This window comes from Trichechus manatus, unplaced genomic scaffold (genome assembly GCF_000243295.1).
Source record: "Trichechus manatus latirostris isolate Lorelei unplaced genomic scaffold, TriManLat1.0 scaffold00142, whole genome shotgun sequence".
Lineage (NCBI taxonomy): Eukaryota > Metazoa > Chordata > Mammalia > Sirenia > Trichechidae > Trichechus > Trichechus manatus.
This window is the reverse complement of record NW_004444078.1, coordinates 6,193,078-6,207,968: the sequence shown is the minus strand read 5'-3', so window position 1 is coordinate 6,207,968 and position 14,891 is coordinate 6,193,078. Positions and strand designations below refer to the sequence as shown.

General features: G+C 36.4%; 1 protein-coding gene across 1 annotated transcript in view; it reads left to right on the top strand.

Annotated features, from left to right (window-relative positions):
• FAM171B (family with sequence similarity 171 member B) overlaps nucleotides 1–14,570 on the top strand; it is an 89,842-nt gene extending 75,272 nt beyond the window's left edge. Inside the window, exons 5-8 of the mRNA XM_004385597.2 lie at nucleotides 2,455–2,625; nucleotides 4,116–4,232; nucleotides 9,480–9,603; nucleotides 9,850–14,570. Coding sequence (XP_004385654.1) covers nucleotides 2,455–2,625; nucleotides 4,116–4,232; nucleotides 9,480–9,603; nucleotides 9,850–11,191 — 1,754 coding nt within the window. The 3' untranslated portion in view covers nucleotides 11,192–14,570. The remainder of the gene's footprint in view (nucleotides 1–2,454; nucleotides 2,626–4,115; nucleotides 4,233–9,479; nucleotides 9,604–9,849) is intronic.
• The last annotated feature ends 321 nt before the right edge of the window (nucleotides 14,571–14,891 follow it).

Here is a 14,891-nt window from a genome sequence, read left to right as displayed (position 1 = left end):
CATGAGAAACTATTTGTTCTGTAAGCCTTCACCTGAAGTACAATAAAAAAATAAAATAAAAATAAAAAGGTTATATATACAATCCTAGATTTTAAAGTACCATTTAAATTAAAAAAAAAAAAGCTAAAAATGGAAGTACCATATGATCCAGCAATTACTCGTCGGACTATATCGTGGAGAAATAAGAGCCATCACACAAATAGATACATGTACACATATGTTCATTCCAGCAGTGTTCACAATAGCAAAAAGATGGAAACAACTTAGGTGCCCATCAACAGATGAAGGGATAAACAAATTATGGTATATTCACACAATGTAGTACTGTGCAACAATAAAGAACAATGATGAATCTGCAAAACATCTCATAACATGGATGAATCTGTAAGGCATTATACTGAGTGAAGTTAATCAGTCGCAAATGAACAAATATTGTATGAGACCACCATTATAACAACTCAAGAAAAAGTTGAAACACAAAAAACATTCGTTGATGGTTATGAGGGTGGGGAGAAATGGAGAGGGGTATTCACTAACTAGATAGTAGATAAGAATTAGGTGATGGGAAGGACAACACACACTACAGGGGAAGTCAGCACAACTGGACTAAACCAAACCTAAGAAGTTTCCTGAATACAGCCAAACAGTTCAAGGGACAGAGTAGCAGGAGCGGGGTTCTGGGAACCATGGTTTCAGGGGACATCTAGGTCAATTGGCATAACAAAGTTTATTAATAAAATGTTCTGCATCCCACTTTGGTGGGTGGGATCTAGAGTTTTAAAAGCGAGAGGCCATCTAAGATACATCAATTGGTCCCAACCCACCTGGAGTAAAGAAGAATGAAGACACCAAAAACACAAGGAAGGTATTAGCCCAAGAATCAGACAGGGCCACATAAACCAGAGACTGCATCATCCTGAGACCAGAAGAACTAGATGGTGCCCAGCTACCACCAGTGACTGCCCTGATAGGGATTACAACAGAGTCCCTGATGGATCAGGAGAAAAGTGGGGTGCAGAAGTCAAATTCTAGTAAAAAGACCAGATGTAATGGGTGGACTGAGACTGGAGGGACCCCGCAAGACATGGCCCCCAGACTCTCTGTTAGCCCAGAACTGAAACCATTCCCAAAGCCAACTCTTCAGACATAAATTAGACTGGAGTATAAGACATAAAATGATACTCGTGAAGAGAGCGCTTGTTAGCTCAAGTAGATACATGAGACTAAATGGGCAGCTCCTGTGGGGAGGCAAGATGAGAAGGCAAAAAGGGCCAGGAGCTGGCTGAATGGACACGGCAAATCCGGAGTGGAAATGAGGAGTGTGCTGTCACATTATAGGGAGAGCAAGTAGGGTCACGGAACAATGTGTGTATAAATTTTTGTATGAGAAGCTAACTTGAACTGTAAACTTTCACTTAAAGCACAACTTAAAAACAAAAAGTTCTGTATTACTTTCTGTATGTCCACACCTGTTCCACCATTTCAACCACTTGTTGCATCATACCTGAAACTCCTCCTTTTAAAAAAAAAATCACCTTCAGATAATCTGTAATTCTGATGGTTTCAGTTGTGTCAAATTGTTTTTCTTTTTCCTTCATTAGGGCAACAGCCAGAAATCACAGTAATAAAGGCAAATAGGCATTTTGGTAAGAGAAAAACTAGTGCTGTAAAGTTGATTCCAACTCATGGCGACCCCATGTGTGTCAGGGTAGAACTGTGCTCCATAGTGTCTTTAATGGCTGATTCTTCTGAAAGTAGATCACCAAGCCTGTCTTCAAGGCACCTCTGGGTGAACTTGAACTGTCAACCTTTAGTTAGCAGCTAAGTGCTAACTGTTGGCCTCACTCAAGGACTCCTTTGGTAAGATAAGTCTTTTTTTTTTTTTTTTTTTTTTTTACCTGCTGTAGTTGAGCTGTCAGTGCCCCAGCCTCATTGTTCTTTTTCAAGCTTGTGTTTCCAACTCCTTGTACCTGAGGTTATTCCCTGGCCCAGGAAGCAGGCTTGACCCTCACACGAAGAGAGCCCTCAACCAATGACATATGAGTGTTGGTACATAAAAATACTCCAGGTTGCTTGCCTTGAGTAGGACATCTCTGAGCCAGGTTCTGTACAGTCTCCCAGAGGTCCCCAGTGGGCCTGAGCTGGAGCTGCTCATTAAACATCTTGTGTTGGCTTCTCCTTCTTCTGTATTACTTTTCAACTGCCTTAGTGGTAGGCATTCCTGGATTTACCTACCAAGTAAATGATTTGCCCTTAAATCGTTATCTCAGACTCTGTAGGAGAAAGACCTGGCTATCTGCTCCTGTAAAGATTATAGCCTAGAAAACCCTAGAAGGCAGTTCTATCCAGTCACATGGGGTCGCTAATGAGTTGGAATTGACTTGACAGCACCTAACAACAACATGTAATTACAACCTGTGTTTACATATGATTTTAATAAAATGTCTTTTTTAGGTTTTGAGAGCACTGAATTGACACCTCTTGCTGCAATATGTGTGAAAATATATTCTGGAGGAAAAGAGTTAAAGGTGGATGGCTCTATTCAAGTTTCCCTCCCCCTTCTACATGCAGATGATATAAATGTGGGGGATCATATACTGGCCTGGAGATTTGATATGAGCATGGGTATGTGAGCTAGGTGAAAATACTCTGAATATTTTAAATATTCTTCTCTTGTATATTTTTCAGTAACATTGCAATTTTAAGCACTTTGTCAATGGCCAAAATTGGCCTCACTTATACAACTGTGGGGGAGTATGATGCCAACACATTATGTCAAAGAATAGCATTATTTACCTACATTCCATTCTGGGAATGTGGAAGGGTAGGTATTTGAGGCCAAAAAAACCACACAAATATCTAGCAGTATATACTCAGGTTTTTAAGAAAGGGTGGAAACTGTATAAGTAACAGTGGTAACATGCTGTTGTAAATACAATAATTAGGCTAAAAGCTCTAAGATCTGGATTTTAGTCCATTTACCAGCAGTGTGATTTTGAACAAGTTGCTTAACTTATTTGGACCTAAGTTTCCTAATCTATTGAATCGGTTATTTTAAAGCACTTTAAAGAAAAATAGTTGTCAAGGACTTCATTTTACTTAGATCTACAATCAAATGAGATGGATTCACACAATGGCTGCAACAATGGGCTCAAGCATAACAATTGATCATGAGGATGCACAGGACCAGGCAGTGTTTCGTTCTGTTGTACACAGGGTCCTATGAGTTGGAACCGGCTCATTGGCACCTAACAACAACAACAAAGAAAAATAACTGCTCTATTTCAGTCCTGATTGCTCCTCCTAACAAAGACCTCTGTGTTTAATGTACCTTCCAGTGAAAGAAGTTGTGAATCAATTTATCATATCTGACAACACTTAATTTTAATGTGATTATGTAAAAGCAATAGGTTCACAGTTGCCCATCATTTTAAATTTCTCCATCTTATTAAAACACTATTTTACATATTGTAGATAAGTTATTGCAACAAATTAATAAGCCAAATACAAATATATGCTAAAATTCTAAATAGTTCTGTTATGTTGACTTGCATAAAATGTATGAGTTTTATCCTTTTTTTTTATAGATGCTAAAATTTTATTGTATCAGATAGCATTTTTTAAAGTTTTAAAAAAAATTAGTTTAAAAGAGTTATACCAACGCTGATGGTCAAAACTGCATTTAATAACAAAATTAATAAGGCCATAAAGGACACACTACGAGTATTTAATCAAAAACTTAGGATAGGTGACAAATAACTACCTATTGATGAATTAGGATTTCACTATTCATATCCTCAAGACATATCTCAATATGCATAATTTAAACATTGGGAACAGTCATGATTTCCCTAAGTATGCCTGCATCCTTAGTTTATTTATAATGATTTTATTTCCTTTGGTTGTAACAATCATTGAAGTTATTCTATTCTGTTTTACATATTTTTATATGTACAATATACCATATATATTATTCCATGGTAGTGTATTGCCACAGTTTTCATAATCTTTGAGAAAAATTCTGTATTCTATATATGACTGTCAGCAAACTCCTATCAGCTCTAACGTATATAAACTATAATTCACTGATAATTTTTACTTGCTTCCCTTCTTAGGTGCTTGGATAAATCATGGCCAGGGCATAGTTAAGAAATATAACAATCATTTAATTTGGACATATGATGCACCACATTTAGGCTACTGGATAGCTGCTCCACTTCCAGGAACTAGAGGTATTGTAAAAATGAAGCAAAAAGTTGTTTGTTTGTTTTAACAATCCAAATAGACATGCTGGAGTTGATATCAGCAGAGCTGGATTTTATTCTAAGCGTTGCCACTTACCTGTTGTATGATGTTGGGAAAATCACTTAATCTCAGATTTTGTGTTTTTTGTTTTTATGTGTATAAGAAAGGATTAAGTTACATGAACTCCAAGGTCCCTTAGAGCTGTACTGTCAGATGAATCTGTGAGATATGGGGCTTGTTCAGATCAGGTATTTTCTTTTTTAGTGTACTGTTCATAAATAAATCCCTGACCAAAGCAGTTCGAGGTTTTTGGTTGCAAGCAACAGAAATGGATTCTGGATAACTTAAATAAAATAATACTGTATTAGAAGGATATGAGGAGCTCACGGGATCACAGGGCAGGTTGAAGAACTAGATGCTGAAAGGCAGGAATCCCAGTAGCACCAGACAGCCCAGTTAGCCAGCCTACTCTACCGTCTCCTCCAGCTTGCTGCTGCCTGATAGATGGCTCCAGCACTTTCCAGTCTTTTCCTCACTCTGTTCATGATCATTCTAGGGAGGAAGAATCTGATTGGTCCAACCTTGGGTCATGAGCACACCCCTAGGCAAAGGAAGGGCTCTTGAATAGTAGTATACCCAGACTCTTTCCAAGAGAAGACAGGTGATAACTCCAAATGAAGACTGGCCTGACATTATGAACAGAAGGTGTATGGAGTCTGACAGTCAGAAAGAATTTTCTACTAGGGAGGATCTATTCCTGTTCTAGGAAAATGTGTATTTTATTTTCTCAAATTTAACATGGTATCAAAATATCTATATAATTTGTACCCAAGAAAACTACATTTACCTCAAGTTGTATAAACCTCTCAAAAATATTCAAACTCATTATATATTTTGTTCATTGAATCTTCTTGAAAAAAGAAAAACTGAATCCTGTGTAATCTAGACAACTGCATATGCTGTAGAGCTCCCATCCTGGGACTACTTTCATCGTCATCCTGGGGGTTATTTTTGTTATTATTTTGTGACTGATCCTTATTTCATAGATCTTGTCTTTTTTATTTTTTTGGTTTATGACATAGTTTTAGAAGTAGTGATAGACTCGTAGCCTCAGAGAAGGGGTGTGTAGGAGGTATACATTTTGAGACCTTTCTTCTGTGAAAACGTCTTTTTTCTATACTCATACATAATCGATAATTTGGTCTAAATGTAGAATTCTAGGTTGGAAATCATTTTTCCCTCAGAGTTTTGAAGGGATATTTTTTAGCATCCAGTGTGCTCTTGAGAAGGTAGCATGTTATTCTAAGACTTGATCTTTTGTATGAAACCTATTTTTTCCCTCTCTGGAAGGTTGTAGGATTGTCTGTTTGTCCCACTGTATGGAACTTTCATTTACCATGTCTTGGTGTGGGTCTCTTTTCAGTCATCTTGAAGAGCACATGATATAGGCCATCAGTCTGGAAATGCATATGTGCCAAATCTGGCAAGTTTTCTGTAATTTTTTCTTCTCTCCCCCTATTATAGACCTTTCTAAGCCCTCTTTTAAGTTCCTACTCAGAGTTTTCTATTCTTGTTTCATGATTATAATATTTTGTCATATCTCTCTGAGGATATTTATAGTATATTTTTAAAAGTTTTTTCCTCCTTGCACTGTTTCCTCCAGATTTGTTTGATGTCTTTCATATTAAATGCTTTGGATAAATATCTGCTGACCCTTGACTGGCAGATCATATTGAAGAGTAGAGCATTAAAAATTCAATTTCAAGCTCTGTATGCATGGATGGAGCTTATAGACAATGGATTTCATTATAGCATCATCTGGCTGGGACCTTTTTATTGGGAAACTTTGATGTCAGTGTCTTTGGGTCTTTTCTAATGGACTGGTCAAATTCCCCAGAGGCAGCTGCACCCAGTGCCAGAAGGCTGGGGATCTATACCTGAACTTTCAATATGGTAAGCTGTTAACTATGGCTTGTGTCCTCTGGTACAGAGTTAGTCTCTCAGTCTCTGTCTCTCTGTCTCTTAACCTTCTCCAGAGAGATTAAATCTAGAAGTCGTTTGCCAGGATTGTGGAGGGAAATTTTGCTGGCTATGTATAGTTTGCAGAGATAATTTGGAGATGTTTCTTAGACTTTCAACCAATCTTTTGTGCCCCACTTTCGCTTCCATTTCCCGAGGAACCCATTGCTACCACTTTCTGGGCTGTTTGGGTGTTCTCTGGTATACAAACCAGGAAGCAACTGGGCTTTCTCCTCTGCCAACTTTGCTAAATCATCTTTCTGGTATTCAGTGTTCCGGTACTGTTGTTTCTTATCTCATTCTTCTTTGTCCTTGTGGGTTTGTGTGTTCACAGAAACAAAACAAGGCAAAACTTCTAGTATCACTTTAAAGAGGTTTTGGGAGAGAGTGAAAGTTAAATGCATATGTCATTCCTCCGTTTTTAATCATGTGGCGGAGATGATTCTTTTATCTAGGGTCTGGGCTCTAAGCTGAGAGGCAGGTGCTACCTGACTATTTCATGATGGTCGGGAATAGTCCGAGTATAAACCCTGATCCAGGACATGAATGACATTTTGTGTGTGTTTCTCTGCAGCATTCTATCATCTAATTCTGTTTGACTCTGTTACTTTCAAGGTTCTCCAGGTTTTTTCTGAAGGTTTTTTTTTTTTAAATCCAATTTGATTTTTATTGTCATTTTGTGTTGACATTTGTCATTTTAGGCTTGAATTTTAAACCATGGGAAGTACAAAGACTCTTTTCAGGGAAGCCACAATTTAGTATTTCACTGGAAGAAATATGAACCATTAACCGTATATGATCAAGAGAGGTATTCTTTCTGTTCCTATTTGAACTTCATGCTCAAGAGAGGATTTGTTCAGAAATCAGAGGGTAGTTATTTTTGCTATTCATGATGCAAAATATCATGCAGTCTTGCCAGCTGTCTGACCTTATCCCATTCTAGATTTGCAACTGTAATGAAATATTGATGAAAAGAAACAATATTTTAATACTTGAACTTTAAACCCAAGTTACTTAATTTTTAATAAAAACAACCTAAGGAGCATTTAAGTTTTATAAAATAGGTGGAAATTCTGTTTCAGCTTATCCGTTGGAAAAAAATTTGTGTGAATTGGAGTTCTAAAATAGAAGCATGATATTTCCATTTCATTTACATTAGAAACCTTCTAGTGATGTTTTTGAAAAATCTGTTCTGCAAGCATATCCCAGCCAATGGAACACTCTACTAGAAGTACGAGTAACTTGATTGCAGCTCTGGCTTTGCCAGTAGCTAACTAGGTGACCTTGAAATAGGAATTTGCCTATGTGAGTCTTAGTCTTCTTGTTTCTAAATTGGGGGAGTTGGATATGATGATCCCTAATGATCCTAAACATTTTAGGATGTGAGTGGTATTGTAAAATAAAAATTGGTTCTGTGTATTTGCTGGAGCTACTTTAGTTATGATTTGTCTGATAATTTAAAAATGTTTTTTTAATTACATTTGAAAGAAATTCTAGAATTGCCTGAAAAAAAATAATGTTAAATTAAAAATCAAGTAGTTTTTCACAGATTGCTGTAGAAAAATAGGAGACTGAATATAGAATTTAATAAATAAGCATTTATTAATGTTTAAAATATGCATTTCAAATATATCTGACTGAAAATATATTATTATTTTCTACCTTTCTAACCCCATCTAGGCATACTCACATACACACACAAGCACAGATGTGCACACACACTTTTTTTTTTTTACTGTCGTGTATACAGGATTTGGAGAAAACTCATCAGTATCAGCCTTCTATTTCTAAAAACGAATTCTGCTGGGATGCTGTGGAGTGAAAGTTGTTAGCATTGCTCCATAGAGGAGGGATTTATTTCTAGGAAAAGAAGTTGAATTTCACCCAGTTTAATCAAACTTCACTCTGTTGCAGCTCTGGAGTAGGAATAAGAATATAATAAACACTTTATTACCAGTCATCATATATGAAATTATGGTCAATTATGGTCTTAAATAATCTTGAATTTTCATTTAACAACAATAGTGATTAACTCAAGATTAGATTAGTTGCCCAATAGCATTTTTTTTTGTGCAGAATCTTAATAACTTACTTAGTGTATTTGCCACCTTTTACTGCAGCAAAGTTTATAACAACAGTATTTTTTGTGTGTGTTCTCATAACGTGGTAGTAGGTTGGCTATGCCCCTGCCAGCCTCTGCTTATCTGGGATTGCAGTGTCTTCTCATTCTAGAGCCCAGGCTGAAGACGTTGCAAATTTTAATCCTTCAATTCCCAGAATTTTTGAATTCTCTCTATATTAACTTTCATCCCTGCTTGCTTTGGAAAACTCTTTTCCAGATTTATCTTAAAACGCAGCTAATAACAACACTCACTACCAACATTCTATCTCAAAACCCTTCACACAAAGTTCAGATTAATTAGAAATACTTTCTCCCAGTTTATTTTACTGAATATTTTGCTGCTATATAACTTGGGTCATCATTTTTCCTGCCTCCTGAAACAATTTCCTGTCACCTTTTTTATGTTTTTGTTACAGTAAGTGGTGTCTCCACATCTACGTACTGATTTCTGTATTAATTAGCTCTTGTGGCAGTAATAACCCCTCTATGTCAGTGGCTTACAATAGCAAACGTTTATTCGTTGTTTATATTTCATAAGTGCTTTAGGTTAGCTGCTGCTGTGTTGGGCTCAGCTTAGCTCAGCTTAACATGCTTTCTCATTCCAGAACGAAGACTGAAGGAGTGACTCTTTGAGTTACGAAAAAAAAGGCAAACCTGTTGCCATCAAACTGATTCCAACTTATAGCGACCCTGGACAGAGTAGAACTGCCCCATAGGGTTTTCAAGGAGTGGCTGGTGGGTTCGAACTGCCGACCTTTTGGTTAGCAGCCAAAAGCTTGTAACCACCATGCCACTGGGGCTCCTTTGGGTTATACCACTCACATATTAGAGGGCCAGAGTAAGAGCCAAATAAGCTCATTTAAGATGCTCATGTTTCATTGGGCAAAGCAAGTCGATCGATTAAGCCCAAAGTCAGAAGAGTGGGAAAGGTATACTTCACCTGCAGGGATACCTGCCACAGGAGGGGAGTGAACAAATAAAATTGTGTACAGATATTCAGTCTGCCGCATCTAGGATGTGACGGGTGAAAATTTGATCTAAAATAATATACTTTCTCATTGTTTTATTTGTTTGTTTATATTGAACTATTTAGGTTTAGGTATAAATGAAGATTCCAAGGACATTACTGCCTACCACACAGTGTTTCTTACAGCCATATTAGGAGGAACTGTTGTCATTGTCATTGGATTTTTTGCTGTACTTCTTTGTTATTGCAGGTAAGAACGATATTCATCAGTGTATAGAAACACAGAAAACTATCATATTATATCAGTGTATTCTGTATTACAGAATTTATTTGTAGAAATCAATTGTTTGATCTTTAAAATATATTGATTAAATACAAAATATGTATATATTCTAACACTAGCATTACCCATATGATACATATATCATGGGGTGATTTATTGAATGAGCCTTCTATATCATAACTATTAAAAATTTTTTTCTGTCTTTTACTTTAGGGATAAGTGTGGTACTTCACAGAAAAGAGAAAGAAACGTCACTAAACTTGAGATCCTGAAGAGAGACCAAACAACTTCAACAACACATATAAATCACATTAGTTCAGTCAAAGTTGCGTTAAAAGCTGAGGACCGGTCACAGTTATTCAGTGCCAAAAACTCTTCATACAGCCCTCAAAAGGATCCACCAAGGGCAGAAGCAGAAGAAAGAGTATCCATGGTAAAAACTCGGGACAATTTTAAAATCTATAACGAAGATGTTTCGTTTCTGTCTGTCAATCAAAATAATTACTCAAGAAACCCAACACAGTCTTTGGAGCCCAATATAGGATCCAAGCAACCTAAACATATTAACAACAGTCTATCTCCATCTCTAGGTGATGCTCAAGAGGAAAAGAGGTATTTCACAGGTAATGAAGAGGTGTATGGACGTTCCCACATTCCTGAACAGCTTATGCATATCTACAGTCAGCCCATTGCCATCCTTCAAACATCTGACGTTTTCTCTACTCCCGAGCAGATGCATACTGCCAAGTCAGCAACTTTGCCAAGAAAGGGACAGATAGTCTATGGCCAGTTGATGGAACCAGTAAACAGAGAGAACTTTACACAGACATTACCAAAAATGCCAATGCATTCTCACGCACAGCCCCCAGATGCCAGGGAAGAGAATACTGCACTCGAAGGTCAGCAGAGCTTGCCATCCCAAACGTCAGATTGGAGCCGGTATTCTAACAGCTTACTAGAATCTGTCTCAGTTCCTGGAACCCTAAATGAAGCTGTTGTAATGACTCCATTTTCATCAGAGCTTCAAGGCATTTCAGAACAGACCCTCCTGGAGCTGTCCAAAGGAAAGCCTTCCCCCCATCCCAGAGCCTGGTTTGTGTCTCTTGATGGAAAGCCAGTTGCCCAAGTGAGGCATTCGTTTATAGACCTGAAAAAGGGCAAGAGAGCCCAGAGCAATGACACAAGTCTAGACTCTGGAGTGGATATGAATGAGCATCACTCAAGTAGAAAGCTTGAGAGGGAGAAAACGTTCATCAAAAGCATGCATCAACCTAAGATCCTTTACTTAGAAGATTTAGACCTGAGCAGTAGTGAGAGTGGAACCACTGTCTGCTCCCCCGAGGACCCCACTTTAAGGCATATACTAGATGGAGGGAGTGGAGCTATCATGGAACACCCTATAGAAGAGTCCCCAGGAAGAAGAAGCACCGTTGAAGATTTTGAAGCCAGTACATCCCCGACTAAAAAAAGGGGCAGACCACCACTAGCCAAAAGAGATAGCAAGACTAACATTTGGAAGAAGCGAGAGGAGCGCCCACTAATTCCCATAAACTAACACCAAGGATGGTTGTGTCTCTGGTATCTCTGTGCTGTTTATTCTTGCTTCTTCTTGTAAATCGCAGTATGGACTTCTTAGGAAGTTGAGACTGATCAATCTTATGGCCCCTGGACGTGATCAAGCAGAGCAAAAAAACAGTAAAATGGTAATTACAGTAATCAGAAGGATACTGAGGAATTCTTTTCATTTATTTTTGGGTGATAAATTTGAACAAATTTTCAAAATGTAAAATAGCTCAAGATGTTAGTTATCTGAAAATGTTGCTCAGTGGGCCAGTTTGGCCCTGACTCTCTTAAGAATAACATAGTAAAACGTGTGCTTTTAAAGTTGCTTCCAAAAATGTTGCTCCTGCCTTGACGACTACCCCTGTGAAGCGTTTAAAAGTGAAACCTGTCTTCTTCAGGCATCATATTCTTGTGAAATGTTGTTCTCTGCCTGTACTTGAAAATAACTTGATAAATGTTCTGGACTGATTTCATTCTAGAATTTAAAGGCCAAACAGCATTTTCTTTTTTGTGATAAAAAGCATGTGTATTTCATCATCCAAAAAAGTAAGTCTCACACTCAGTTCATAGAAGACAGGCAAGAAACTACTTGGTAGTTAAGAGAGGAATGCCAGCTCTTTGGTTGTTTTTTGGGTGTAACTTCACAGAATAAGTGATAAAGTGTTAATTTGTCGTTTAGAAATCTGAAAAATTAATCCTCTGGTATTCAATTTTTATTTTAGATTTTTCTTTTGCCCCTGAAAAATGAAGTGAGCTCAGCGACGTCAAGGAAAACTTTTTACCAGTCTGGGGGGAGGGAGAGAATGACTTTAAGGCTGACTGATAACTTGTATGCTAAAGATCAGTTTCAAGATTATTTCTTATATTCGAAAAACCCAAAATCAACCGTTTAACGGCTATCACGCTTGATTTAAAAAGTCGGTTAGGTTTGTGAATACAAAAAATTTAATAAAATATGTAGAGTTAAAAGAAATAAACATTTCACTTTTTTTTTTTCTGGAATGTTGATGAGAAGAAAAAGATAATGCCATTTTCCTGAGGCTCAAAAATGCCTTCAGGTTATTATATATTCAGATGTTACTTTTTTTCTGTTGACATTCATAAAAGACGTTTGAGGAAAACAGTTTTGATTTCATGGGAAAAGCAGATGTTTTTCCTTAAATCATTTACAGCCTTTGCAACTTTTTTGTTTTTAGTTTTGGAAGTAATATATCCGTTTTATTTTCATCATTGCTAAGACTTTAGAGTGAGCACATTCAACAGCTGTTTTTTTATGTTAATTATCTTTTCCTAAAAATAAAGCCTGTTTGTTAAATAATGTCAATTGATTCTATTTTTAAAAAAATTTTCATGAAAGCAAAATGTGTGAAGCAGCATCCCCTTTCCTCAGGGGAACAATAAAACGAAATTGCTTTGTTTCTCGTCTCCTACGATTCAACGTGGGAGCTGAAAGAACCAAAATAGTCACATTAGCTTTAGTAAAATTGTAGGTAGATAACACAATGAAAGACAACAGCTTTTTTTCCCAAGACAGTAGACTTCAGCCAGTTTTTTCCTGTAACCACTTCTGAAACATCTAACCTGTCAGATAACACTTCTACTTTTCTGTATTAACCCAAAGAACTTAAAGACCTAGGCACAAGTTTGCTGTATGTTACTCTCCTCCAGAGAAGAGATAAATGTTTTGGATAGTACTTAGTCTTTTTTTTTTTTTTTTGAGTAATGATAAGACCCACAATTACAGGAGGCTTCTTATTGGTCTTATACAGAAAGATACATTAAAAGCAGCATAAATAAAAATGATTTGGAAAAGGTTGAATTATTGCTCTGCTGAAGTGCCTTTGATATAGACCTGCTTTATTAGGAGGATATAATGACATTTTTCTAAGTATGCATTTTCTTTGTTAGCCAAATTAAACAGATGTGCAGTTTTTATTAATTTGAAAGGTATAGATCTAGTGTTTCATGTTGGAACAATGAATCTTGCATGTAAGTAACATCTCGTGTGTGTTTAATCTTTTTTTTAATCCAATATATATTGATAAATTATGTTGGAGTGAAGTTAGAAAATATACAGTAAAATGTTGCACCTCAGTTATTCATGTATTTTTTCCACATTTAGATAGAAATGTTTCCTCTCTCAGCTTGGTAATGGAATATACATACTGACATAAAGGTATACCATTCAAGTATGCCACTTATTTAATTGATCTTATGTAAGGAAAATGAGCAGACGTATCCCAAGGGCTTTTCTAGAAATATTTGTTTGATTTCGGAATAAAACCTTATTTTTATACACTACACATTCTGTTCTCAATTGGGAATTATAGACAATTTATCCTTTCTAATAATCAGAAGTGTGAAACTTCTTATTTCCAAGTAGTCCACAAATTTCCTGTTAAAAAGCTGAAGCCATGCACTTTTTCTTAACCCAAGTGATAATAAATCAACAATATTCACAACTTTCTTAAATTTTTTAATTGAAAACCAACAGTTTTTTGCAAATGTAAACTTAGATAATTTTGGTCATGAATTGGTAATATTTGTGGATCCGTTGTATATACTTTGAATATATCTTAAAGGCAAAATTATCCCTCTAATTAATGATGGATTCATTTACTAAAGCACAGCTACCGTATTTTTATGCAAATAATGCACACTTTCTGTGTTTGTTTGCCGACCGCGCCCTCCCCCCATGAGGCTCCCTCACAAGCACAACCATACCAGTCCTCTTCCACATGTTGCTGTTAAAAAAAATTAGCATAGTGTGCTTACAGAAATACCTCACGGGGGCCAGCAAACAAACACAGGAGGCACGCATTATTTACATAAAATATCGTATATGTATTTTTGAATACATATTAAGACTTTATAACATCCATTTTTATGACATTTATGCAGTTGTATAGGGATTAAGCCCTTTTGTAATATACAGTGTACCATGAAGATCACAGATGTTGAGGAATAAAAGCACTTCTTTGCTTTGGCAATCATTTTCAGATCACTTCCTGTGTGTTCAGATCCTCTGGTATCAATACGTATTATAGGGTTTTAGAGATCTGTGGGTCAAATAATGTCCCTCATTACTCACCATTCCCAGAAAGCTGAGGCTCAGAGTTAACAGATTATAAGATAAGAGGTAATTCATTTCCCATGTTCTAGCATTGTAAAGGACTTGGACCATATTAGTTTCCATCTCAAGACCTAGAGTTGACATTTGACCCTCTTGTTTCCAGGTGTTTTCTATGTTTTATATTCTTTCATCAGAGGAATCTCTCAGTGTATTTACTACTGTATTTACTGCTGAAAACTGTAACAATTTGAAGATTTATAAAAATGTTAAAACAGTTCATTAAAGATAATAAAATAAATCTAAAAGTGATGCATTGTTTGTGTAAACTACAAAACATTCTTCACTAAACTGTTATTCTAGTAAATACTCAATTATTTTTTTCTTCGTTACATTCCGTATAGTAAGATAAGCATTATACTTTTGAATACCGTTTATATAATGAACTTAATTTCTCTTTATATTTCATGTTCTCCAAAGTTAACATTTTTACTGTTGATGCTGGGTAACTTCATACAAATTATGTTCCATCTAGTAAAGGGATTTACTTATAAAGATAATCTGATAGTGTAAAATAAATGTAATTCCAACTACAGCTAAATGCAAAAATGATACAATATCC